General features: G+C 40.7%; 1 protein-coding gene across 4 annotated transcripts in view; it reads right to left on the bottom strand.

Moving 5' to 3' along the window:
- LYPLA1 (lysophospholipase 1) overlaps positions 1-27228 on the bottom strand; it is a 56726-nt gene extending 29498 nt beyond the window's left edge. The window contains exons 1-2 of one of the 4 annotated variants that reach the window (XM_014791536.2): positions 22441-22591; positions 21544-21575 (exon numbers count right to left, since the gene is read on the bottom strand). In XM_014791536.2, the coding sequence (XP_014647022.1) occupies positions 21544-21575; positions 22441-22509 (101 nt within the window). In that variant the 5' untranslated portion in view covers positions 22510-22591. Of the gene's footprint in view, positions 1-21543; positions 21576-22440; positions 22592-27144 lie in introns of those variants that run through there. The other 3 variants (XM_004435706.3, XM_087420561.1, XM_087420560.1) reach the window with 3 other exon arrangements.
- Between the last annotated feature and the right edge of the window lie 321 nt (positions 27229-27549).

The following is a 27549-nucleotide window of genomic DNA, read 5'->3' as shown; positions in this document are numbered from 1 at the left end:
TATTTCCATGATAAGAACGTAATGGATACAAATGCACAAAAAAGAGGTTAGACATGATATCAAAAACATAAAATGAGGGAGGAGGAGAGTTAAAGAGTAGAGCTTTCAGACAGAGGTCAAACTAAAGAGACCATCAATTCTGTATAGAAGGAGGAGGAACAGAGAAGGACTACTAAAACATTGAGAAAAACAAAAGTTAAAAAGCGGCAGTAAGTACATACTTATCAATAGCTACTTTAAGGTCAATGGACTAAATGCTCCAATTAAAGGGCATAGGGTGGCTGATTGGATAAAAAAACAAGACCCATATATATGCTGCATACAAGAGACACACTTCAGACCTAAAGACACTCACAAACTGAAAGTGAAGGGATGGAAAAAGATACTCCACGCAAATGGCAATGAAAAGAAAGCTGGGATAGCAGTACTCATATCAGACAAAACAGACTTTAAAACAAAAACTGTAAAAAGAGACAAAGAAGGGCATTACATAATGATCAAGGGAACAATCCAACAAGAGGACATAACTTGTAAATATCTATGCACCCAATGTAGGTGCACCTAAATATATAAAGCAATCATTAACAGACATAAAAACAGAAATAGACAGTAACACAATAATAGTAGGGGACTTCAACACTCCACTTACACCAACGGATAGGCTATCCAAAGAGAAGATTAATAAGGAAACATTGGCCTTAAATGATACACTAGAACAGATGGACCTAGTAGATACATACAGAGCATTCCATCCAAAAACCAAAGAATACACGTTCTTTTCAAATGCACATGGAACATTCTCCAGGATTGATCACATATTAGGCCACAAAACAAGTCTCCATAAATTTAAGAAAACTGAAATAATACCAAGCAACTTTTCTGACCACAACGGTATGAAACTAGAAATCAACTACAGGAAGAAAATCAGGAAAGCCACAAATACATGGAGATTAAACAAAATGCTACTGAACAACGACTGGGTCAACAAAGAAATCAAAGAAGAAATCCAAAAATACCTGGAGACAAATGAAAATGAAAATACGACATGCCGGAATTTAGGGGATACAGCAAAAGTGGTTCTAAGAGAGAAGTTTATAGCAGTACAGGCCTATCTCAACAAACAAGAAAAATCTCAAATAAACAATCTAACAATGCACCTAAAGGAACTGGACAAAGAAGAACAAACAAAGCCCAAAATCAGTAAAAGAAGGGAAATAATAAAAATCAGAGCAGAAATAAATGAAACAGAGACCAAAAAAAAATAGAAAAAATTAATAAAGCCAAGAGCTGGTTCTTTGAAAAGATAAACAAAATTGACAAACCTTTAGCTAGACTCACCAAGAAAAAAAGAGAGAAGGCACAAATAAGTAAAATCAGAAATGAAAGAGGAGAGATTACAACAGACACCTCAGAAACGCAAAAGATTATAAGAGAATACTATGAAAAGCTATATGCCAACCAATGCGACAATCTAGAAGAAATAGATAAATTCTTAGAATCATACAACCTTCCAAAACTGGATCAAGAAGAAGTAAAGAATTTGAATAGACCAATCACCAGTAAGGAGATCGAAACAGTAATCACAAACCTCCCCAAAAATAAAAGTCCAGGACCAGACGGCTTCCCTGGTGAATTCTACCAAACATTCAAAGAAGACTTAATACCTATCCTTCTCAAACTCTTCCAAAAAATTGAGGAGGGGGGGAAGCTCCCTAACTCATTCTATGAAGCTGACATTACCCTGATACCAAAACCAGACAAGGACAACACAAAAAAACAAAACTACAGGCCAATATCACTGATGAACACTGATGCAAAAATCCTCAACAAAATACTAGCAAATTGCATACAACAATATGTTAAAAAGATTATACACCATGATCAAGTGGGATGTATTCCAGGTATGCAGGGATGGTTTAACAGTCACAAATCAATCAACGTGATACACCACATTAACAAAATGAAGAATAAAAATCACATGATCATCTCAATAGATGCAGAGAAAGCATTTGACAAGATACAGCATCCATTTATGATAAAAACTCTGAATAAAATGGGGATAGAAGGAAAGTACCTCAACATAATAAAGACCATATATGACAAACCTACAGCTAATATCATCCTCAATGGTGAAAAACTGAAAGCTATCCCTCTAAGAACAGGAACCAGACAAGGATGCCCACTGTCACCACTCCTATTTAACATAGTACTGGAAGTCCTAGCCAGAGCCATCAGGCAAGAGAAAGAAATAAAAGGGATCCAAATTGGAAAGGAAGAAGTGAAACTGTCGCTATTTGCAGATGACATGATTTTATATATAGAAAACCCTAAAGAAACCACCAGAAAACTTTTAGAAGTAATAAACGAATATGGTAAAATTGCAGGATACAAAATCAACATACAAAAATGAGTTGCATACACTAACAACGAAGTAGCAGAAAGAGAAATTAAGAATACCATCCCATTTACAATTGCAACAAAAAGAATAAAATACCTAGGAATAAACTTAACCAAAGAGGTGAAAGAGCTGTACACGGAAAACTATAAAACATTGCTAAAAGAAAGTGAAGAAGACAAAAAAATGGAAAGATAGTCCATGCTCTTGGACTGGAAAAATTAACATAGTTAAGATGTCCATACTTCCTAAAGCCATCTACAGATTCAATGCAATCCCTATCAAAGTTTCAACAACATTTTTCACAGAAATAGAACAAAGAATCCTAAAATTTATATGGAACAACAAAAGACCCCGAATAGCTAAAGGAATATTGAGAAAAAAGAACAAAGCTGGAGGTATCACACTCCCTGATTTCAAAATATACTACAAAGCTATAGTAACCAAAACAGCATGGTACTGGCACAAAAACAGACACACAGATCAATGGAATAGAATCGAAAGCCCAGAAATAAACCCACACATCTCTGGACAGCTAATCTTTGACAAAGGAGCCAGGAACATACAATGGGGAAAAGAAAGTCTCTTCAACAAATGGTGTTGGGAAAACTGGATAGCCACATGCAAAAAAATGAAAGTAGACCCTTACCTTACACCATACACAAAAATTAACTTCAAATGAATTAAAGACTTGAATGTAAGACCTGAAACTTGAAAATTCTAGAAGAAAACACAGGCAGTACGCTCTTCAACATCGGGCTTAACAACATATTTTCAAGCACCATGTCTGACCGGGCAAGAGAAACAATAGAAAAAATAAACAAATGGAACTACGTCAAACTAAAAAGCTTCTGCACAGCAAAGGAAACCAACAACAAAACAAAAAGACAACCTAACAATTGGGAGAAGATATGTGCAAACCATACAGCTGACAAGGGCTTAATCTCCAAAATATACAAAGAACTGATGCAGCTCAACAACAAAAAAACTACCAACCCAATTAAAAAATGGGCAAAAGACCTGAACAGACATTTCTCCAAAGAAGATATACAGATGGCCAACAGACACATGAAAAGATGTTCGAAATCATGAACTATCAGGGAAATGCAAATCAAAACTACAATGACATATCACCTCACGCCCGTCAGAATTGCTATAATTAACAAGACAGGAAACAACACGTGTTGGAGAGGATGTGGAGAGAAGAGAACTCTCATACACTGCTGGTGGGAGTGCAAACTGCTGCAGCCACTACGGAAAACAGTATGGAGATTCCTCAAAAAATCAAGGATAGAACTACCATATGATCCAGCTATTCCACTGCTGGGTATTTATCCAAAGAACTGGAAAACATCAATGCATAAAGATACATGCACCCCTGTGCTCATTGCAGCGTTATTCACAATAGCCAAGACTTGGAAGCAACCTAAGTCCCCATCAGGGGACGAATGGATAAAGAAGATGTGGTATATATACACAATGGAATACTACTCAGCCATAAGAAATGATGAAATCCAGCGATTTGTGACAACATGGATGGACATTGAGGGTATTATGCAAAGTGAAATAAGTCAGAGGGAGAAGGTCAAATACGGTGTGATTTCCTTCATTAAGCAGTAGATAATAACAACAATAAACACATAGAGACAGAGAGTGGACTGGTGGTTACCAGAGGGGAAACGGGGAGGGAGGAGGGCGAAAGGGATAATTTGGCACATGTGTGTGGTGATGGGTTGTAATTAGTATTTGGGTGGTGAACATGATGGAATCTACGCAGAAATAGAAGTATAATGATGTACAGCTGAAATTTATATAATGTTATAAACCAATGTTACTGCAATAAACAAAAAATTAAAAAAATAAATAAATAAATAAATTTAAACTGCAAAAAAAAAAAAAGAAAACAGAAAACACCAAGCATAGGCACGGATGCGGAGGAACTGGAAACCTAATGCAGTGTTGATGGGGATGTAAAATCGTACAGCTGCTGTGGAAAAGAGTATGGTGGGTCCTCAAAAGATTAAAAATAGAATTACCATATGATCCAGCAATTCCACATCTGGGTATATATGCTTTGAAACCAAGGTTTCAAAGAGACATTTGTACACCCATAGTCATAGCCGTATTATTCACAAGAGCTAACACGTGGACACAACTCAAGTGTCCATTGACCGATGAATAGATAAGAAAATGTGGTATATGCATACAATGGATGATTATGCTGCCTTAAAAAGGAAGAAACTTCTGCAAATTATGACAAAGCTACCTTATAAAGATTGTGTGTTACTGGCATAAAGATAGACATACAAATCAATGGACTGGATTGAAAGTCCAGGACATTTATCGTCAATTGATTTTTGACAAGAGTGTTAAAACAATTCAATGCAAAAGAACAGTCTTTTCAACAAATGTAGCTGGGACAACTGCATATTCACACACAAAAGAAGGAAGCTGGACCCTTACCTCACACCATGCATAAATTTTAAGTCAAAATGGATCAAAGACCTAAATGTAAGAGCTAAACTTATAAAACACTTAGAAGAAAAAAGGGTGTAAATCTTCATGATCTTGAATTAGGTAACGATTTCTTAGATATACCAAAAGCATAAGCAACCAAAGAAAAAAGATAAATTGGAATTCACCAGGATTAAAAACTGTTGTGCTTTAGCAGATACTATCAAGAAAGTGAAAAGATAACCCAAAGAATGGGAGATGATATTTGCAAATCATATATCTGATAAGAGTATCCAGAATATACAAAGAAGTCTTACAAGTAACAAGAAAAAGACAAATAGCCCAATTTTTTTTTTATTTTTTATTTTTTTTTGTGAGGAGATCAGCCCTGTGCTACCATCTGCCAATCCTCCTCTTTTTTTTGCTGAGGAAGACTGGCCCTGTGCTAACATCCACGCACATCTTTCTTCACTTTATATGGGACGCCGCCACAGCATGGTTTGCCAAGCATTGTGTCGGTGCCTGCCCGGGATCCCAACCAGCGAACCCCAGGCCACCACAGCAGAGCACGTGCACTTAACTGCTTGCGCCACCGGGCCAGCCCCAAATAGCCCAATTTTTAAAATGGGCAAAGGGCCTGAATAAATATTTCTTCACAGAAGATATACGAATGGCCAACAATCATGTGAAAGGATGATCAACACCGTCAATTATAAGGAAATGCAAATAAAAGCCAAATGAGATGCCACTTCACACCCAATAGGATGGCTATAATCAAAAGGACAGAGAATAGCAAATAATGGTGAAAATGTGGAAAAATCAGAACCCTAAACACCGCTGGTAGAAATGGAAAATGGTGCAGCCACTGTGAACAACAGTCTGGGAGTTCCTCAAAGGGTTAAACACAGTTATCACTAATTCAACAATTATCCAAGAGAACTAAAAACCTATGTCCATGTAAAATTTCGCACGTGAATGTTCAGAGTAGCATTATTCATGATAGCCAAAAAGTGGAGACAATTAAAATGCCAATCAATTGATGAATTTAAAACGTGGTATATTCATATAATGGAATATTTGGCAATAAAAGGAATAAACTACTGATACATGTCACAACATGGATAAATCTGAAAAACATTATGCTAAGTGAAAGAATTCAGACACAAAAGGTCACAGACTGTCTGAAACCATTTATATGAAATGTACAGAATAGGTAAATCCATAAAGATGGAAAGGAAATTAATAGTTTCTGGGGGTCGGCCCCGCGGCTTAGCAGTTAAGTGTGTGCGCTCCACTACTGGCGGCCTGGGTTCGGATCCCGGGCGCACACCGAGGCACTGCTTCTCCGGCCATGCTGAGGCCGCGTCCCACATACAGCAACTAGAAAGATGTGCAACTATGACATACAACTATCTACTGGGGCTCTGGGGAAAAAAAAAGGAGGAGGATTGGCAATAGACGTTAGCTCACAGCTGGTCTTCCTCAGCAAAAGGAGAAGGATTAGCATGGATGTTAGCTCAGGGCTGATCTTCCTCACGAAAAAAAAAAAAAAAATAGTTTCCAGGGAAGGAAATGAGGAATATCTGCTAGGAGTATGGTGTTTCTTTTTGGGATTTGAAAATATTCTGGAATTAAGATAGTAGTGATGGGTGCACAGCTTTGTAAATATACTAAAAACTACTGAATTGTACACTTTAAAAGGGTGACTTTTATGGTATGTGACATATATCAATAAATAATATTAGCAACAACAAAATTTTTAAAAAAGTGGTAGGCCAGAATTGAACTGTGGCCCACTGTTTGCCAACCTTTGTTCTACACAAGAAATACTAAGAAGACTTACATGAGAAAAAGGAATAGGAATCTTGGCATCTAGTCCCAACTCTGCCTCTTTCTAGAAGTGTGGTCTCAGTTCATTCAGTGAACATGAAAGTGTGGTCCTCTGACCAGTACAATCAGCATCATCTAGGAACTTGCTGGAAATGCAAATTCCAAAGTTGGTGTCAAGATGGCAGCATAGTCGGACTCTGAACTCACCTCCTCCCATGGACACAACAAATTTACAACTACTCTTGGAACAATTACCCCTGAGAGAAAACTTAAAACTGGATAAAAAGAACCCCCGTAACAGGGGACAGGGCTGACTGAGACAGGAGACGCAGAAATTCCTTTCTGGAGAGACAAAAAAGCTACCTTCGCAAGCTGCAGTCCTTCATGGCTGGCAGGGAGCAATCCTAAAGTACGCAGCCTTCCCTGGAGGAGTAGGGGACCTGAGCAGGGGAGCGTTACTGCTATACGCAGTTTTTGGACTCAGCACGACCCAGACAAGTATTATAACATCCAGCTTTGCTGGCTACTAACAACAACAGGGGACACCCCCAGAAAAGCTATTGGATATCAGCAATAAAAAGCCTGCTCTTAAAGGGCCCATGCACAATCCACCCATTTTGGAAAGCAAACTAAAATCACCAGAAAGAATGGTGCACAGTCCTTTGGTGAAGAGACTCACCTGACAGGCTCTGGGTGCATCCAAGTGAGAAGAGAGACCTCTCCAGGGACTGAGACGTTGGCAGCAGCCATTATTGTGACCTAATACAGGTATATTGACACAGACGCTGGCAGACGCCATTCAAGTTCTTCCCCTGACCTGTAAGCCGAGCGTCTGCCCCACGCTAGAGGAACAATTTAATCCAGCTCAGCCAGGGCAGGCAGCCCATTGTAGGGAATAGCCCCACCCAACGGCAAGCCCTCAGGCAACTTGTGGGTCTGCATAGATGGGGTGCCCGGATCCTCCACAGCCGGGCAAGTGGGTCCATATCTGTGGGGCAGGGCATGCAAGAGGAGTGGGTGGAGTGTGTGGGGCCTCTGCAGTGAGGTGGGTGGCTCCATCTCAGAGGATCGGGGCACGCACACGAGGGAGGACTGTATTGACGGTGTGTGTGGCCCTGTGGGCGGCAGGGCGTGTCAGCTGCAGAAGACTTGCGCTCAAACAGCCACACAGAGGATCAGCCCCACCTTCCAAAGCCTGAAACACTGGGTGCTTCTGTGCTTGGGGTCGGCCCCACTCAGCTGCAATCCTGAGAGAGCTGGCAACAGCCTTTTAGGCTTGAAGCCTACAACAATTGTAAGCCCCTGAGCCTAGCAACCAGCCACTCTGGGAGCCTACACACTTAACAGAAAAACTGCAACAGGAATGTTCTATTAGACCTTGCAGCCAACTGTGCTAGGGCGCCACACACCCAATAAAGAGACTGAAGGGTCCATAGCAGCCACACACAGCTGAGCATTAAAACCAGCCAGCAAGGGGGACAGCCTAGCCTCCCTGGGTGGCTGCAGCAAGAGCAACCCTGCCACAACAGAAGGACACATGTGGCCCACACAGGGGTCACTCCTGGAACATTTGAAACCGGTGACAAGAAGAAAGCACACCACTGGGCCTCATAAGGCATCTCTTACATAAGCCATCTCTCCAAGATCAGGAGCTGTAGCTGACCTACCTAATACATAGATATAATCACAGAGAAAAAGGCAAAATTAGGAAGCAAAGAAATACATTCCAAATAACGGAACAAGACAAAACCCCAGAAAAACAACTAAATGAACCAGAGATAAATAAACTACCTGAGAAAGAGTTCAAACAAAAAGTCATAAGGATGCTCACTGATCTTGGGAGAAGAATGAATGAACTCAGTGAGAATGTCAACAACGAATTGGAAAACATAAAAAAGAATCAATGAGAAATGAAGAATACAATACTGCAAATGAAAAATTAACCAAAGGGACTCAATGGCAGAGTAGATGATACAGAAGAACAGATGAGCGAGCTGGACAAAAGACTAGAGGAAATCACTCAAGCTGAAGAGATAAAAGAAAAAGAATTAAAAAGAACGAGAACAGTCTAAGGGACCTCTGGAACAACATCAAACGCACTAACATTCATATTATAAGTGGCCCAGAAGGAAAAGAGAGAGATAAAGGGGCAGAGAACCTATTTGAAGAAATAATAGGTAAAAGTTTTCCTAAAGTAAGGAAGGAAACAGACACCCAGGTACAGGAAGCATAGAGAGCACCAAACTAGATAAACCGAAAGAGGCCCACACCAAGACACATCATAATTAAAATGTCAAGAATTAAAAATAAAGAGAAAATCCTAAAAGCCACAAGAAAAGGGCAACAAGTTACATACAAAGGAAATGCCATAAGGCCATCAGCTGACTTCCCAGCAGAAACCTTACAGGCTAGAAGGGAGTGGCATGATATATTTAATGTGCTGAAAGGAAAAAACCTACAGCCAGAATACTCTACCCAGGAAGGTTATCATTCAGAATGGAAGGAAAGATAAAGAGTTTCCTAGACAAGCAAAAATTAGAGTTTATTACCAAGAAACCAGTCTTACAAGAGAAGACCATTCCTCAAGACCAAGAATAAGAAAATTATCAACAAAAAAAAGCAATAAAACCATTGGCAAAGGCAAAAACACAGTAAAGGTAGCAGATCAACCACCTATGAAGATAATATGAAGGACAAAAGTACTAAAATTACCTATTTCCATGATAAGAGAGTAACAGATACACACACATAAAAAAGAGAATAGATATATCAAAAACCTAAAATGTGGGAGGAGAGGAGTAAAAGAGTAGAGCTTTTAGAAAGACGTCAAACTAAAAAGACCATCAACTTACTACAGATTGCTATATATGTAGATTATATATGAACCTCACGGTAATCACAAACCAGAAACCTGTAACAAACACACAAAAGATTAAAAGAAAGGAATCCAAACATAACACTAAAGAAAGCCATCAAACCACAAGGGAAGACAGCAAGAGAAGAAGCAAGGAACAGAGAAGAACTACTAAAACACCCAGAAAAAAAGTAACAAAATGGCAATAAGTACGTACTTATCGACAACTACTTTAAATGTCAATGGACTAAATGCTCCAATTAAAAGGCATAGGGTGGGGCCGGCCCCGTGGCTTAGCAGTTAAGTGCACACGCTCTGCTGCTGGCGGCCCGGGTTCGGATCCCAGGCGCGCACTGACGCACCACTTCTCTGGCCATGCTGGGGCCGTGTCCCACATACAGCAACTAGAAGAATGCGCAACTATAACATACAACTATCTACTGGGGCTTTGGGGGGAAAAAAAAGGAGGAGGATTGGTAATAGATGTTAGCTCAGAGCCACTCTTCCTCAGCAAAAGGAGGAGGAATGGCACGGATGTTAGCTCAGGGCTGATCTCCCTCACAAAAAAAAAAAAAAATTGGCATACGGTGGCTGACTGGATGAAAAACAAGACCCATATATATGCTGCACACAAGAGACACACTTCAGTCCTAAATACACACATAAACTGAAAGTGAAAGGATAGGGCCGGCCCCGTGGCTTAGCGGTTAAGTGCGCGCGCTCCGCTGCTGGCGGCCCGGGTTCGGATCCCAGGCGCGCAGACGCACCGCTTCTCCGGCCATGCTGGGGCCGCGTCCCACATACAGCAACTAGAAGGCTGTGCAACTGTGACATACAACTATCTACTGGGGCTTTGGGGGGAAAAAAAAAAAAAAAAAAAAAACGAAAGTGAAAGGATAGAAAAAGATTCTCCATGCAAATGGCAATGAAAAGAAAGCTGGGGTAGCAATATTTGTAACAGACAAAATAGACTTTAAAACAAAAACTGTAACAAGAGACATAGAAGGGAACTACATAATGATCAAAGGAACAATCCAACAAGAGGATATAACACTTGTAAATATGTATGTACCCAACATAAGGGCACCTAAATATATAAAGCAATTATTAACAGACAAAAAAAGAGAAATAGACAGTAACACAATAACAGTAGGGGACTTTAACACTCCACTGACACCAACTGATAGATCATCCAAACAGAATATCAATAAGGAAACATTGGCCTTAAATGACACATTAGACCAGCTGGCCTTAGTAGATACAAACAGACCATTCCATCCAAAAACTGCAGAATACACAGTCTTTTCAAATACACAAGGAACATTCTCCAGGATTGATCACATAATAGGCCACAAAACAAGTCTCAATAAATTTAAGAAGAATTAAATAATATCAAGCATCTTTTCTGACCACAATGGTATGAAACTGCAGGAAGAAAATCAGAAAAGCCACAAATATGTGGAGATGAAACAAATGCTACTGAACAATGAATGAGTCAATAAAGAAATCAAAAGAGAAATCAAAAAATACCTGGAGACGAAAATGAAAATACGACATGCCAAAATTTATGGGATACAGCAAAAGCAGTTCTAAGAGGGAAGCTTATAGCAATACAGGCCTGCTTCAAGAAACAAGAAAAATCTCAAACAATCTAACAATCCACCATCCCCACAAACCCACCTAAAGGAACTAGAAAAAAGAGGAACAAACAAAGCCATAAATCAGTAGAAGGGAAATAATAAAAATTAGAGCAGAAATAAATGAAATAGAAACTAAAAGAAAATAGAAAAAAAATCAATGAAACTAGCAGTTGGTTCTTTGAAAAGATAAACAAAGTTGACAAACCTTTAGCTAGATGCACCAAGAAAAAGAGAAGGCTCAAATAAATAAAATCAGAAATTAAACAGGAGAAATTACAACAGACACCTCAGAAATACAACACTATAAAAGAATACTAGGAAAAGCTATATGCCAACAAATTGGATAATCTAGAAGAAATGGATAAATTCTTAGAATCATACAACCTTCCAAAACCGAATCAAGAAGAAATAGAGAATTTGAATAGACCAATCACCAGTAAGGAGATTGAAACGGTAATCAAAAATCTCCCAAAACATAAAAGTCCAGGACCAGATGGCTTCCCTGGTGAATTCTACCAAATATTCAAAGACAACTTAATACCTATCCTTCTCAAACTCTTCCAAAAAAACTGAAGAGAAGGGGAAGCTGCCTAACTCATTCTACGAAACCAACGTTACCCTGATACCAAAACCAGACAAGGACAATAAAAAAAAGAAAATTACAGACCAATATCACTGATGAATGATGCAAAAATCCTCAACAAAGTACTAGCAATCTGAAAACAACAATACATTAAAAAGATCATACGCGGGGCCGGCCCGGTGGCGCAAGTGGTTAAGTGCACGCACTCCACTGCAGCAGCCTGGGGTTCGCTGGTTCGGATCCTGGGCACGCACTGATGCACCGCTTGGCAAGCCATGCTGTGGCGGCGTCCCATATAAAGTGGAGGAACATGGGCATGGATGTTAGCCCAAGGCCAGTCTTCCTCAGCAAAAAGAGGAGGATTGGTAGATGTTAGTTCAGGGCCGATCTTCCTCACCAAAAAAAAAAAAAAAGATCATACACTATGATCAAGTAGGATTTATTCCAGTGATAGAGAGATGGTTCAATGCCCACAAATCAATCAATGTGATACACCACATTAACAAAATGAAAAATAAAAACCACATGATCATCTCAACAGATGCAGAGAAAGCATTTGACAAGATACAGCATCCATTTATGATGAAAACTCTGAATAAAATGGGTATAGAAGGAAAGTACCTCAACATAATAAAGACCATATATGACAAACCCACAGCTAATATCATTCTTGACGGTGAAAAACTGAAAGCTATCCCTCTAAGAACAGGAATCAAACAAGGATGCCTACTTTCATCACTCTTATTTAACATAGTATTGGAAGTCTTAGCCAGAGCAATGAGGCAAGAAAAAGAAATAAAAGGGATCCAAATTGGAAAGGAAGAAGTGAAACTATCACTATTTACAGATGACAGGATTTTATATATAGAAAACCCTAAAGAATCCACCAAAAAACTTTTAGAAATAATAAATGAATACAGTAAAGTTGTAGGATACAAAATCAACATAAAAATCAGTTGCATTTCTATACAACTAACAACAAGGAAGTAGCAGAAAGAGAAATTAAGAATACAATCTCATTCATAATCGCAACAAAAAGAATAAAATACCTAAGAGTAAACTTAATCAAAGAACTGAAAGATCTGTACGCTGAAAACTATAAAACGTTGTTGAAAGAAATAGAAGAAAATACAAAGAAATGGAAAGATATTCCTTGCTCTTGGATTAGAAGAATTAACAGTTAAAATGTCCATACTTCCTAAAGCAATCTATAGATTCAATGCAATCCTTACTAAAGTTCCAACAACATTTTTCACAGAAATAGAACAAAGAATCCTAAACTTTATATGGAACAACAAAAGACCCTGAATAGGGCCGGCTCCGTGGCTTAGCGGTTAAGTGCGCGCGCTCTGATGCTGGCGGCCCGGGTTCGGATCCCGGGAGCGCCCCGAGGCACCACTTCTCCGTCCAACGCGAGGCTGAGTCCCACGTACAGCAACTAGAAGGATGTGAACCTATGACGTACAACTATCTACTGGGGCTTTGGGGGGAAAAAACTGAATAAATAAAATTTTAAAAAAAAAAAAAAAAAAAAAAAAACAAGACCCTGAATAGCCAAAGGAATCCTGAGAAAAAAGAACAAAGCTGGAGATATCACACTCTCCGACTTCAAAATATACTACAAAGCTACAGTAACCAAAACAGCATGGTACTGGCACAAAAACAGACACAGAGATCAATGGAACAGAATCTAGAGCCCAGAAATAAACCCATACATCTATGGACAGCTAATCTTTGACAAAGAACATACAATGGGGAAAGGAAAGTCTCTTCAACAAATGGTGTTGGGAAAAACTGGACAGAAACATGCAAACGAATGAAAGTAGACCATTATCTTACAGCATACGCAAAAATTAACTCAAAATGGATTAATGACTTGAATGTAAGACCCGAAACCATGAAACTCCTAGAAGAAAACATAGGCAGTACACTCTTTGACATTGGTCTTAGCAGCATATTTTCAAGTACCAAGTCCAACCGGGAAAGGGAAACAATAGAAAAAATAAATGGGACTATATCAAACTAGAAGTTTCTGCAAGGAAAGGAAACCATCAACAAAATGAAAAAGCGACCTAACAATTGGCAGAAGACATTTGCAAACCATATATCTGATAAGGGAATAATCTCCAAAACATATAAAGAACTCATACATCTCAACAACAAAAAAACAACCCAACCAAAAAATGGGCAAAAGATCTGAACAGACATTTCTCCAAAGAAGATATACAGATGGCCAAAAGGCACACGAAAAGATGTTCAACATCTCTAATTATGAGGGAAATGCAAATCAAAACTACAATGAGATATCACCTCACGCCCATCAGAATGGCTATAATTAACAAGACAGGAAACAATAAGTGTTGGAGAAGATGTGGAGAGAAGGAAACTCGCATACACTGCTGGTGGGAGTGCAAATTGGTGCAGCCACTATGGAAAACAGTATGGAGATTCCTCAAAAAATTAAGAAAAGAACTACCATATGATCCAGCTATTCCATTGCTGGGTATTTATCCAAAGAACATGAAAACACCAATGCGTAAAGATACACGCACCTCTATGTTTGCTGCAGCATTATCCACAACAGCCAAGACCTGGATACAACCTAGGTGCCCATTAAGGGACGAATGGATAAAGAAGATGTGGTATATATACAGAATGGACTACTACTCAGCCATAACAAACGATGAAATCCGGCCATTTGTGACAACATGGATGGACCCTGAGGTTATTATGCTAAGCGAAATAAGTCAGAGGGAGCAAGTTAAATACCATATGATCTCACTCATAAGTAGAAGATAAAAACAACAACAAACAATCACATAGAGACAGAGACTGATTGGTAGTTACCAGACAGGAAGGGAGGAGGGCAAAACGGGTGATTAGGCACATATATGTGGTGATGGATTGTAATTAGTCTTTGGGTGGTGAACATGATGTAATCCACACAGAAATTGAAATATAATAATGTACAACAGAAATTTATGCAATGTTATAAACCAATGTTACTGCAATAAAAAGAAGAAATGCAAATTCCTGGGTTCCTTCCCAGACCTACTGAATCAGAAAACCTGGTGTTGGGACCCAATAATCAAGTCTTCCAGGTGATTTTTTTTTTTTTTTTTTTTGGTGAGGAAGATCAGCCCTGAGCTAACACCCCTTGCCAATTTTCTTCTTTTTGCTAAGGAAGATTAGCCCTGAGCTAACATCCGTGCCCATCTTCCTCTATTTTGTATATGGGATGCCACTACAGCATGGCTTGACAAGCGGTGTGTACGTCCGCACCGGGGATCCAAATCTGCAAACCTCAGGCTGCCGAAGCAGAGCGTGCAAACTTAGCCCCTCTCCCGACGATTTTTATGTATGCTAAAGTATGAGAATCAATGCCTTTCTAGTCCCCAGTTTTCCCATCCATAACCTGAGCTAGTTGTACTGGATGATTTTAAACGATTCCATAGTTTATAAAAATCTGACTCCGATCGTATTATACAAAAGTACGGCCAACTTGTTTCCAGTCCTTTTGATAATTTTCAAAGTCAACGGAAACCTCAACATTTAAGAATTCAACACAAAGCTTCAATTAAAGGAAATCTAATATTCAGACACCTCAATTAATCAGAATATATTTCATTTTATTAGAAAACAGAAAAGAAAAACAAAACATAGACACACACACAAAGCTTCATATGAGTTCAAAAAGTGAATTTTAGGGCATACCCCAAGAAATATTACAAATTCACTCTATTCTACTTCTCAATTGTGCTCTTTCAAAAAAGACTACACAGTAGTGTATATTTCCATGATGTGCACTACCCCATAATAATATGGGGTAGAACTAAAAACTCAAAAATTCCTTCCAGGTTTGCACAAGAAACACTACTCATCCCCATCCCAGTAGCTCATCACTGTTATGGAATCTCCCCTATAAGTCCTAATCAGTCTTACCAACTAACTGGTCAAGAGCAAAATGATCCAAGATGGGTTGGATTCTAACTGAACACCAAAACTAGGGTTGATGTCAAGTCAGTGCTAGGATGGTCCACTTTTGGGTGACAAGAAAGTGTGTCAGCAGAGAAAATTGTGCACATATACAGAAGGCAAAAGTGAGAAACCACAATACCACAAAAAGTGAGAATAACCTTGGTGTAGTTAGTTGAACAGCACCCCCCAAGATTCATGTCCACCTGGAACCTCAGAATGTGACCTTATTTGGAAATAGGCTCTTTGCAGATGTAATTTGTTAAGAATCAAGATGAGATCATACTGAATTACAGTGGGCCCTAAATCTAGTGACTGGTGTCCTTTTAAGAGGAGAGAACAAAGATAAACAGCAGAAAAGGTCATGAAGCAGGAGGCCGAGATTGGAAGTATGCTGCCACAAGCCAAGGAATGCCAGAAGCCATCCCAAACTGGAAGAGGCAAAGAATTCTCCCTGAGAACCTTCAGAGGGGGTATCTGTAGCCCTTCTGACACCTTGATTTTTGACTTCTAGCACTTTGACCTACAAGAATAAATTTCTGCTGTGTAAAGCCAGCCAGCTTGTGGTTATTTGTTATGACAGTCCTAGTAAACGAATACACTTGGTTACTGATGCTCATTATATGTCTTGCCCTTTAATTGCTCATTCATTCATTTATTTATTCAACAAATTCTTAGTGCTACTACATATCCAGTATTGTTGAAGCCCTGGGGATATTTATTAAGCTAAACAGAAAAAAATCCCTATTAAGTTAAACAAAAAAAATCCCTGTTCTCAGGTGAATTTTATGGTATGTGAATTACACCTCAATGAATTTTTTTTTGGCAGGGAAAGATTGGCCCTGAGCTAACATCTGTTGCCAATCATTTTTTTTTCCCCAAGCCCCAGTACACAGTTGTGTATCATAGTTGTAAGCTGCCGTTCTAGTTCTTCTATGTGAGCAGCCACCACAGCATGGCAACTGACAGACACATCGTGTGGTTCCACGACCGGGAAGCAAACCCGGGCCACCGAAGTGGTGGGTGCCAAACTTTAACCATTAGGCCATCAGGGCTGGCCCATCAATGCAATTTTTTAAAAAATCTTTGCCTTCACAGAGTTTATATGCTAGTGAGTTATCCTTGTATCTTTCCATAAATTCCATTTTTTGTTTGAATTGGTTGAATGTTTTTCTATTCCTTGTAACTAAATGATCCCCAAATCACACTCTATAATTCTATTAGTTCCTGATTATAGGAAGACTTGCAAATGAAAGGTCACAATATGTATCCATGTTGCCAATTCAATACTATTTTCAATCCTCACCTTGTTTGACCTCTCAGCTAATAGCTGATCCATGTAACCACTTCTGTCTTTGAAACTTCCTTTTCTAAGCTTTTACAATCTCCTCAGCCTAGAAAAATCTCAAACAGACTTGTAATACAGACCAATAACTCCTAGACTATATGGAGGGGAGGGGTTTACATGAAGAGGGCCAAGCTTTCCACCTGGCCTTTTCTCCTTCCTTGCTCCCCCCTTAATTGGATCTGAACTTTCAGGTGTCAAACTCAGCAGTGGGGGGCTACGAGAGAGCATTTCCATGTATGAAGCATAGCTGTGGGCTGGGGCATCCGGAGCAAGGCACATCCTGAGCTGCATTACTGGCCAGAAATGCCAGAACAGAAGCCAGGTTTCCCATGGAAGTACAAATAGAGAAAGGAGGAAAGCTAGAATAAACCTGTGGTATTGGGCTGAAACTAGAGGAATCAGTGTAAACTCAAAATTTTTAATATATGTAAATATCAAAACCGATACAGATGAATGTATACATATGTATGTATACAGATATATTCCTAGTTCTGTCCACTGAAAGGGTCTAGAAGTAATGACTCCAGCAATGAGCACACATGGCACTCAGATCTTGTTTCCTAAATAACCTTCTCCATTAAAAGGAATCAGGGCTTTTGAAAAAATGGCTGAGTCCAGGACTGAAGCAGGGAAAACATAAGATGATCTTGGAAAAAATCCTGTTGCACCAGAAAGTAAGGCAGTGCTCAAGGAATGATGGGGACACGTCCCAAAGACATAAGAGCTAGCTTGAAGGGGCTCTCACTGGCCAAGTACAGGACAATCTGAGCATCAAAATAAATAACGACAGATTTAACAACACATTGTAACCCTCAGAGCAAAACAGGAATCCAAGAGTCTACTGATTTAAAATTTTTAAACAAATAAATGAACATAAACATACATAATATATAAGGGAAAAGGCAAAGCTCTACCCCACAGTAGACTGCCAATGAATAAATCTAGAATGAAGGAATTTTTTAAAAGATCATTATTTGGCAATTATCACAATAATAGATTCAGACAAGAATCATTAATAGATGCTAAATCCATGGGTGAAAATTTGGTAAGAAACAGATATTTTCATAATATCAAAGTGTCTCCTCATAAAATATTTTTTAAGAAAATATACTTATTAATTTTACTATGCAGAAACCTGGCAGACACTGTCTTAACCAAGTGATAAAATGTAACATCACCAGCATCCAATCTAGGATCACAGGTTGCATTAGGTATCATGTCTAAAGGACATAAAGGATGTTACTGGGTGAAACCAAGGAAATGTGAAGGGGTTGGTGGATTTGATGGTAGTATTAGATCAATATTAACGTCTTGATTGCTCATTATACTGTGGGTCTATGGGAGTGTCCTTATCCTTACAAAATACACACTGATGTATTAGGGAGTAATGAGGCAATATGTCTGCAACTGATTCTCAAATGTTTCACAAACGTTAACAATTGCATAATCTGAGTGAAGGATATAAGCAGCTCTAAATACTATTTCTGTAATTTTTATGTAAGGTAAAGGAAAAAGTTAAAAATTTTAAAACATAATAACAATGATGGGATATAACCCATTAAATAAATCTATGAGTCCACACTAAATAAATGGGGAGGGGCAAACTAATAAACATAAAACAAGTGACAGAGTTAGAAAATCACATCATAGTAACAACTGACTGAAGGAAGAATGATCAATGGATGCTAAAAATATTGAGTCAAAGTGTGATGTACTACTTGCATAGTCTCAAAGTATCTCTCCACAACCTGCCCTTTAACCACAAAGGGAAAATAAGTGCAACAGAGAAAGTTGGAAGATGCCACCTTCATCAAGTGATCCAAGCTGGCATCAATAATGGGACAAACAGCATAACTTGTCTCCTGATGTGATGCAATGAATATGACATATCTCCTAGATGGTATTCACACCAAAAATGCATAAACTAAATCTAATCACGAAGAAATGCCAAACAAACCTAAGCTGAGGGACTAGGCTGATCTCTGCAAAAACGTCAATGTCATGAAAGACAAAGAGGAGCTGAGAAACTGTTCCAGATTAAAAGAGACTAAAGAGATATATGAGCTAAATGCAGTGTGTGACTGGGAATTGGACTGCAGGGGGGAGGGGATTACTATAAAGAACATTACTGGGACAGCTGGTAAAGTTTGAATATGTAGTTCATTAGATAATAATATTAAATAAGTGCTAAATTTCCTGAATTTGTTAACTATTCTGTGGTTATATAAGAGACTCTCCTTGTTCTGAGGAGGTACACGCTAAAGCCTTTGGAAATAAAGAATCATGATATCTGCAATTTACTCTCAAAGGGTTCAGCATACATAGTAACATATTTGATAAACAGAGATTCGTGAATCCCGGTAAAAGGTACTGAGGAATCTGTAATATTCTTGCAACTCTTCTATAAATTTGAAAACATTTCAAAATAAAACCTTTCTTTAAATGCTATAAAAAATAAATATGTATCTCTGGGTTGTAGGATTTCAACTGATGTTCACTCTCTTCTCAAGCATATTTGCATTTTGAATTTTTTTTACAATAGAAATGTAACATTTTCATAATCATAAAAGCTATGTTTATTTTGGAAGGAAAACTGATCTCATGCAACACAGTATGGTCTAAAATGTATTTCTTTGAACACTAATTTATTATACATACTAGGAGTAGGAACACTTTGGTGGTCAGATGTGTTTCCTGCACAACTTTTCAGAGCTTTAAACATGCTAGTGCATATGCTGTAAATCTGCAAGAGGAGAAGATGCTATATCATATTTCCTAGACACTAAGATATACTCTAAGAGGCACAACTGAAAAAAACAGCTTTTTATGGGGAAAAAAAATCCCCACCACAATAAACACACATGTAGTAAAATGAATATCAATCTCAGACACATAAAAATGTGGGGGAAACGACATATTAGAATTGAGAAAATATGGAATTATACAGGGTCTCCCAATCGTATTCGGCCACTGAACACTTTTTTCATGAGGAATCTAAAGGACACAGATTGCAAGACCTAAGTTACCAGATGGCACACACTGCTGCTTCTGCAAAAAAGAATCAACAAGACAAAGCAAAACCTGCCCATTTTTATAGCAACACACTGAATCACTTAATTCCCATCATTCTCCAAGTTAATCTGATAAATGTACTACAACTAGTTCTCTAAAAGTATTTTAAACATTAAATTGCCACTTGTCAGATTGGCTGGTTCTGAATTTCATCATGTATTCACGGAACCAATCAGCTTTTCTTTAGTGCTATCTCCCAAAGTATTTTCAGAACTGGAGACCTTTAATTTTTTATATAAACTTAATTCTGAGTCAACATGTCATGGATGCTCTTGGTATTTTTAATCTCACATGTTCGTTTTTTTCATCATTTTCACTCAACTTCAGTCTACGGATTATGGCTAAACTGGGGTCCACAGAGAACCTTTTTACACTGAAGCTTTTTTTTCTTGCACTGACTCTTCACGCCTAGAAGCTCTCCTTACCAGGAAAGTTACAGGGTAGCAAGTTCCTCCCTGCTCTCAGCATCAAGAAGGGTTTGGTTATAAAACAAGAGCTTCCCTAAACCTGTTTAGGAAAACAAATAAATAAATAAATAGTAAAATATAAGTCTGTGATTTTCATAGGACTACCTGATTGCCAGAAAGAGTCCAACAGCCTTCCATGTGGTCATGTACCTCTACTTAGTAGGCATAAAAAAATATTAGGAATCACTTGTAAGAATTAATCTAGCCCAATGCCACCTTGTAAAGAAGACTTAATAGTTTCTTGGCTACTCTATCAAAATTTATTTATCTTCAGTTTTCCTCTAATTCTGCAATTTTATAACAACAAATTTCTAACAATTTTACCTAAGTTTCAAACAGATAATCACTGATTCAAATTAAAAACAAAAACCTCTCAATACAGAAAAAGCCTGAGTGAAAGACAAATTATATATCTAAAGTTAGCACAATGAAATTTGTTTGATTAACTGCCAAGTAAATTCTCAAGTTGCCTCCCCGCCCTTCAACTGATTTTCTCTTTTAAGGGAACATCTAAGCTTTCATTCAGAATGCTGTATACCTCACATTGCTATTACTTCTCTTACAGCTAGTTCTTCTCCTCAAGCTGCCCTGAAATTTTAACTCCTCTGGAAGGCTCTCAATTGCACACTGTCTCTACAAACATTCCACCCATCTCTGGTATCCAATACCCACAGCAACTCAAGGAAGAGTTTGCAATTTTAATATGTTCCAGAAACAGGAGTTGAAAAGGGACAAATTCAAGATGCTGAGGGGAAAATTCTGGAGGTTTTTAAAAAAGAAAAGATTGTATCTTATTACTGGACTGTAATAAATATTACTAGCAATCTTTTTGTATACAATCCTAGAGTTCTTAAACATTAAACCTTTGATCCTGTAAGTAGTTACATGACCCCATTTCATTACTGTTATTAATAATGGTACCTACCCTGTATCTCCCAATCCATGAAGGAAAATCACCTAGAAAAGAAAAAATTAATAAGCAATGCCTAAATGAACCCACACGGAATTGATACACACTGCGGCTTTGGTTAGGTCTGGATGCCAGAATTACAGAACACTACCTTCAGCAAGTTAATTAATCTCCACAGACCTCCCTTAAATGGCAAAAATACTTAGCTTCTCTCCTGTAGTTCCTAAGATAATTAACGTGTGATTTTAGCACTTAAAGAGGTCCCAGCTAGAAATTCTTAAGTGTAAATGATAATATTCTAAGAAAAATAGTTTGTTTCAAGTCAAAACATGGAAGTCTCACATATACTGTAGAATTCTTCCATCAGAAAAAGGACCTTCCGGGGGTAAAAATAAGTTTGAGCGCCTCATATACACAGTTCCCTAAAAAACAGCACCTGCGATCTCTTAAGACGCTAAATCTTCAAACTTCTTTAATTTAGGACAAGAGTGCAAGGTAAGAAAATAAAGCCATTTTCTTGAGGAGTTAAGACTTCCCTCATCCGCCACCAAGAGGGAAACGCGCACCAGAGCCACCTCGAGTGGGGGCGCCTGTCCGCCAACGCCGGTGCCCACAGGCTGGGGCCGGGCCGCCGGGGTCCGGGGGTCGCGGGCCGCACTCGCTCCGCAATGCGGACGGCTCGGGCTCGGGGCTGAGGGGCGGTGCGGCCCGACCCTCCGGCGGCCGCCAGCCCAGCGCCCTCCCCACACACACACACACACACACACACACACACACACACACACAGGGGCCCGGGCCGCGCCGACCATGCCGCCCCCCGGCCGCCAGCCGGCCTGCGACGCCACCCGCGCGAGGGGCAGTGCCGGCAGCGGGCCGAGCGGGCCCCTCCGAGCCGCGGCTGCCGCCACTCACCGCAGCGGTGGCCTTCCGGGCGGCGGGCACGATGGCGGGGAGCGGGGCAGACATGCTATTGCCGCACATACACCGGCTCGACCGACAGCGCGCGTCGCAGGCGGAAGGGAGAGGGGCGCCCGGCCGCGGCCCAACGGCGTGCGAGCGCCGAGTCCCGGCCCGCCCCACCGGGCGCGCGCTCAGGCGCGTGCGCGCCAACGCGGCGCCGCACCGCCCTCCGCCGGCTCCGCGCGCCCGCGCTGCCCTCGAGGGACCTGTCGCCCTGCCCCTCCCCCGCCGCTCTCCGCGCGTCACAATGTCCGGCTTCTCGGTTGGCCAGATTGGCTGCGCCCGAACCGCGGCGGGAGCTGACCCTCTCGTGCCCCGGCCCGCGCATGCCCGGTGCCGGCGGCCTGGCCGCTCTTTCCCGCCGGGCGTCCGGGCCACCCTGGGGAAGGAGGTCTCAGCCCCAGCCGGGCTGCGTGGTCCCTGGAGCCCGGCTTTGTCTTCAGCTCTTGAGGCACGGCAGTGAAAAGAATGAGCCCTGAAGCCACATACTCCTTTGTTTCCTAAAGCCAGGGTGGACTCATCTGGACTGGGAGAGAAGGGTCAAGCTTTTGCTGTGTTTCCATTTGGGGCTACACCAATGTAGTCGACTCCCCTCCTCCTTTAAACTTCAGCTGGAAGAGAAAACATTCAGTTGTCACCGAGAATGCACAACTTATTGATTGATGGATATTGACATAGTACTGATTTAAGCATGAGACTAGACTGCCCCTTTTCTGCACAGGTGGCTCAATGCATATCAAATACATGGTATGATCTAGGAGGGCGCAAGAGATGGAAACCGTTAAAAGCCAAAGTGCCCTGAGCCTCAGAAGTTTACCATTCAGTGGAGAAGCTTTAAAGGATGTATATAATCCTCACGGAGTACAGTGTGAGACAGGGAAAGAAGCTGGTGAACAAAATGCTTAAAAAAAACCCACTCCACTTTGATTCATATGATAGCCAGAATGCTGAAGGACTGGGGGTCTTATTCATACTGTTTTTTATCGTTCTTGTCTTGCAGTTGAGTGCTGAGAATTTTGGGGGGCGCTCAAAAATGTTAAATTGATGCTGATTTATTGAAAATGATAATGTGACTCATATTTCACCTACGAGTATACATTTATGTCAGGCTTTTGAGTATTTGGTTGTGATTTAAGTATTTGGTTGTGATGTTAATGGAGAAAATAAAACTATCTTTAGCTCTTATGTCAACCTAAATAAAGAGGTAAACTGAGGCAAGCTAAAAAAATAATGAGTTTACTTGAGAATAGCTGAGGAATTGCAATTCTGGACAACCTGTGGTGAACCATGAGCAAGTTGGAAGAGATAAAGGGAAAGTTAGCTTTTATTATGTTTTAGGAGGAAATTAAGGAGGGTTGTTTTGAATAAAAGTTCATTGGAGAAGAACAAGAGTGTGAGGTTGTGGAGGTTTCTTATTGGCTGTAAGGCGTGATTAGTGCGTTGTTGCTGGGGCAGGGAGAGATCTTCCTTCCTTTTCTTAAAAGCGGGAGATGAAATTCCCAGGTGAAAAATGTCCTCCGCTGTACCAGAAGAAAAGTTACATTCTTATCATCATGGATAAGAAACAGACCGAGAGAACTTTATACAAAGAATTTTATACAAACAGACCTTGTTAAAATAATTCTTCCTTCTTCCTGCTGGTTATGCAGGCTGCAATGCGTGGTATGTGTGTGAGAATTACCCCTTCAGGGCTTCCTGATTCCATTTGTTTATTTTCATACTTACTATGAACAAAACATGTTCCAAGGCAGTGGTCTGTGAATTTTCCCGTGATGTAATATGTAGAGTTCCAGGAGCCACCAAGCGGTTCTATCAACTGACTTCCATTAGTCCGGAGTAGGACAGCTCGATTTTATCTATAGTCATGCGCGGCATAACAATGTTTGGGTCGAGGGCGGACTGCATATACGAGGGTAGTCCCATAAGATTAGTACCGTATAAGATGTGTAGTAGGCGGTACCATCTAGGTGTGTATAAGTACATTCTATGATGTTTGCACAAGGACGAAATCGCCTAACAACGCATTTCTCAGAATGTATCTGTGTCATTAAGAGACCTATGAATGTATTTCAGTCATCCTCCCCCCTTTCCCAATCCAAAAGCTACTATTCCTGCAAGGTTCACTGAAGACCTACATCCTCTAACAAACCTTACGGTTCTAAGTAATTGATCTCTTTCTTCCCCAGGTAAGGGAATGAAATAAACATAGTAATAGAAAAAGGACAAAATTATCATTATTTTCAGATGATGATTATGCTAAGGTGTTAAAAAGCAAAATTTAACTGAGTAAATTTGAAGAAATAATTGGCTGTATTCAACAATTCCTGAATCAAGCAGCATCCCAACTAGCAAATAGAAGGGAGATCCAAGGAGCTGTACAAAATGGAAGGCTTTTATAGGCAGAAGGGACGGGGGGGGGGGGGAAGGAAGTTTCTAGCAAAGAGTGGATTATTTCAGGCAAGGTCACCTTCCTTTGGGGAAGAGCTGGGTGGGGATCTATCAGGAACATTACTCACTAGTGCTGACCAGGTAATTCCAGATTGACTGGTTAAAGGTCACGTTCTTATGAGAGACTGAAACTGCAATTCAGTCTTGATTTATTGATGTGGCACTTAGCATATGTGACAGCGTTTTGTGCCTGTTTTTTCTTTTTTAACGATTCCCCCCGTTGGATGAGACTCTCAGCAGAACTAAGAGATGTGATCAAAATTTAAGGCAGTGCCACTCCCAGCTACCACTCTATAGTTCTCCCAGCTTTTACTGTTCCTCCCGGTGATGTTCACAGGTCATGATGTTTGCTGCTGAATCCCTGTGGTATTCACAGGTCATGACTTCAAGTTCGTTTGCTTTGTGGTTAGCAGCTACAAACATGCATTTAAAGCTTTTGAGAGAATACAGTGCATCAGGGAGACTACTATGACTATCATAAGGAGGATAATTCCCAATGTCTGGAGTGCACTTCAGAGCCATGATCCCCAAGATCCAAACCAATCAAAATCCAATAAGTCAAAGAAATACACTGTTGAAGGAGTCACCTTTTTAAGCCAAATGGCTTGCTCAGTGATCTTATGTAACTGTGTTTCAACTTCCCCAGAAATGCTAATCCAGGTGCAGAAGGTGGTGTTGGCCACAGCACAGAAATATCCTTGCTCAGCTAAAAAGTAATCAAGGGCTATCCTATTATCAAGAACAACTTTGGGCTGAGAGTCTAAAGATTTTCACTGGGCAGCTATTGCTTTAGCAGCGAATTCTGCAACACTTTCAAGAGTTAAGGAGAGATTCCTGATCAAAGCTTTATTTGTACTCACTCCTAACAAGGGAAGTAGGGACCTGCCAAAGGAAGCAAATCCTGAATCATGAATGCTTTCTACCTGGCATGTCTTTTCTAACTTGATGATGTAAATTCAGGGGAGTTGACCAATGAAGTGTCTCAGTCTATTTATGAACAGTTTAGGGGCACAGTTAGATAACCTAGGAGGCATTGGCCGGTTATGTGTCAACCATCTAAGCATTCATAGGCCCAAGGAGAATGATAACCACCACAGATGAAGATAAATCATGTTGGGGCACAAACCATTCCTGCTAAGGTGGCACTGTTAATGGAGTCTAGCATCATGAAAAGATTGGAGTTTTTGATGACAAATCCAGCATTCTGAAAGGTTACCCTCCCTTGGCAGTAGCCTGGGAGATAGACGATGGCGTTATCTTTACAGGCCAATGCCAGAGTAAAGGGAAGAAAGAGAAGAAGAAGGAGTTTCATGTTTAGTTAAAGTAGGAAGTCTTGATCTGGCATCTTGGGTGGAAGCAGTCTACATCAGTGTCAGCTACTTCTCTTCCTCGTCAATTTGATTCGGAGGTCTCCAGTGTTTGTAAAGGATGAGATGCCAGAAGGAGCTTTCTTCCACTGTGAGATGTGTACCCAAGGTTTAAGTCCAAAGTTTGGCTGACGTCTGGGTAGTGAGGAGTACCTGGTATAGTCATCTCCAAGGAGATTCAAGGGCAGTCTTTGTTCTTAGTGATTCCAAGTCAGAAGGATTGGAGGAAATTGGAAACATTCATTTGGAGAATGGTAGCCAGATATTTGAGAAAACTAGAAGAATTTAGGATCCAAGTTTACAGGTATATAACAAAATCTCAAAGACAATTAACAGGGGTGTCAAGATGGCGGCGTAAGCAGACTCTGAACTCACCTCCTCCCGTGGACACAGCCAATTTACAACTACTCGTGGAAAAATTACCCCTAAGACAGAACTGAAAACTGGATGAGAGGAACTCCTGCAACAACGGACAATCCTAATTGAGGTGGAAGAGGCAGAGACTCCCTTCTGGAGAGAAAAACGCCGCCTTCACAAGCCGCCAGCTTCACGGCCGCCGGGAGCAGCTCACAGGTCCGCAGCCTCCCTGGAGGCGCGGGGCCCTGAGCCGGGGAGCGCCCCCGCTGTGGGCATTTTGTGGACCCAGCACAATCGAGACCAGCGGCATAATATCTGACTGTGCCTGCTACTAAAACATTGGGGAGCACCCCCAGAAAACCCGGTTCACAAAGAAACTAAAGCGGGCTCTTAAAGGGCCTGCGCGCAAACTTACCCGTTTCAGAAAGCAACCTAAAATCACCAGACAGAAAGGTGTACAGTGCTTTGGTGATAAGAGACTCACCTAGTGGGTCCTGAGTGCATCTCGGTGAGGGGTGGGACCTCTCCAGTGACTGGGACGTTGGCGGCAGCCATTGTTGTGGCCTGGTGTGGGCGTGCTGACACAGACGCCATTGGAGTTCTCCCTGAGGCCTGCTAGCCCAGGGTCTGCCCCACCCGCTAGAGCACCAATTTAATCCAGCTCAGCCAGGGCAGGCAGCCCACCCCAGAGACTGGCCCCACCCAACAACAAGCCCTCAGGCAACTTGTGGGCCTGCATAGATTGGTGACTGGATTCTCTGCAGCCTGGCAACTGAGCAGACTTGAGCGGGGCAGGGTGTGCACAAGGAGCAGGTGGAGAGTGTGGGGTGGTGGCAGAGTGTGTGGGGCTCCCGCCGTGGAGAGACTGGGTCCGCTTGGGGAGGTCGGG

Source organism: Ceratotherium simum, chromosome 31 (assembly GCF_057802395.1).
Source record: "Ceratotherium simum simum isolate JZ-2026a chromosome 31, ASM5780239v1, whole genome shotgun sequence".
Taxonomy (NCBI): Eukaryota; Metazoa; Chordata; class Mammalia; order Perissodactyla; family Rhinocerotidae; genus Ceratotherium; species Ceratotherium simum.
Note: the sequence above shows the minus strand (reverse complement) of the source record. Positions and strands in the feature narration are given on the sequence as shown.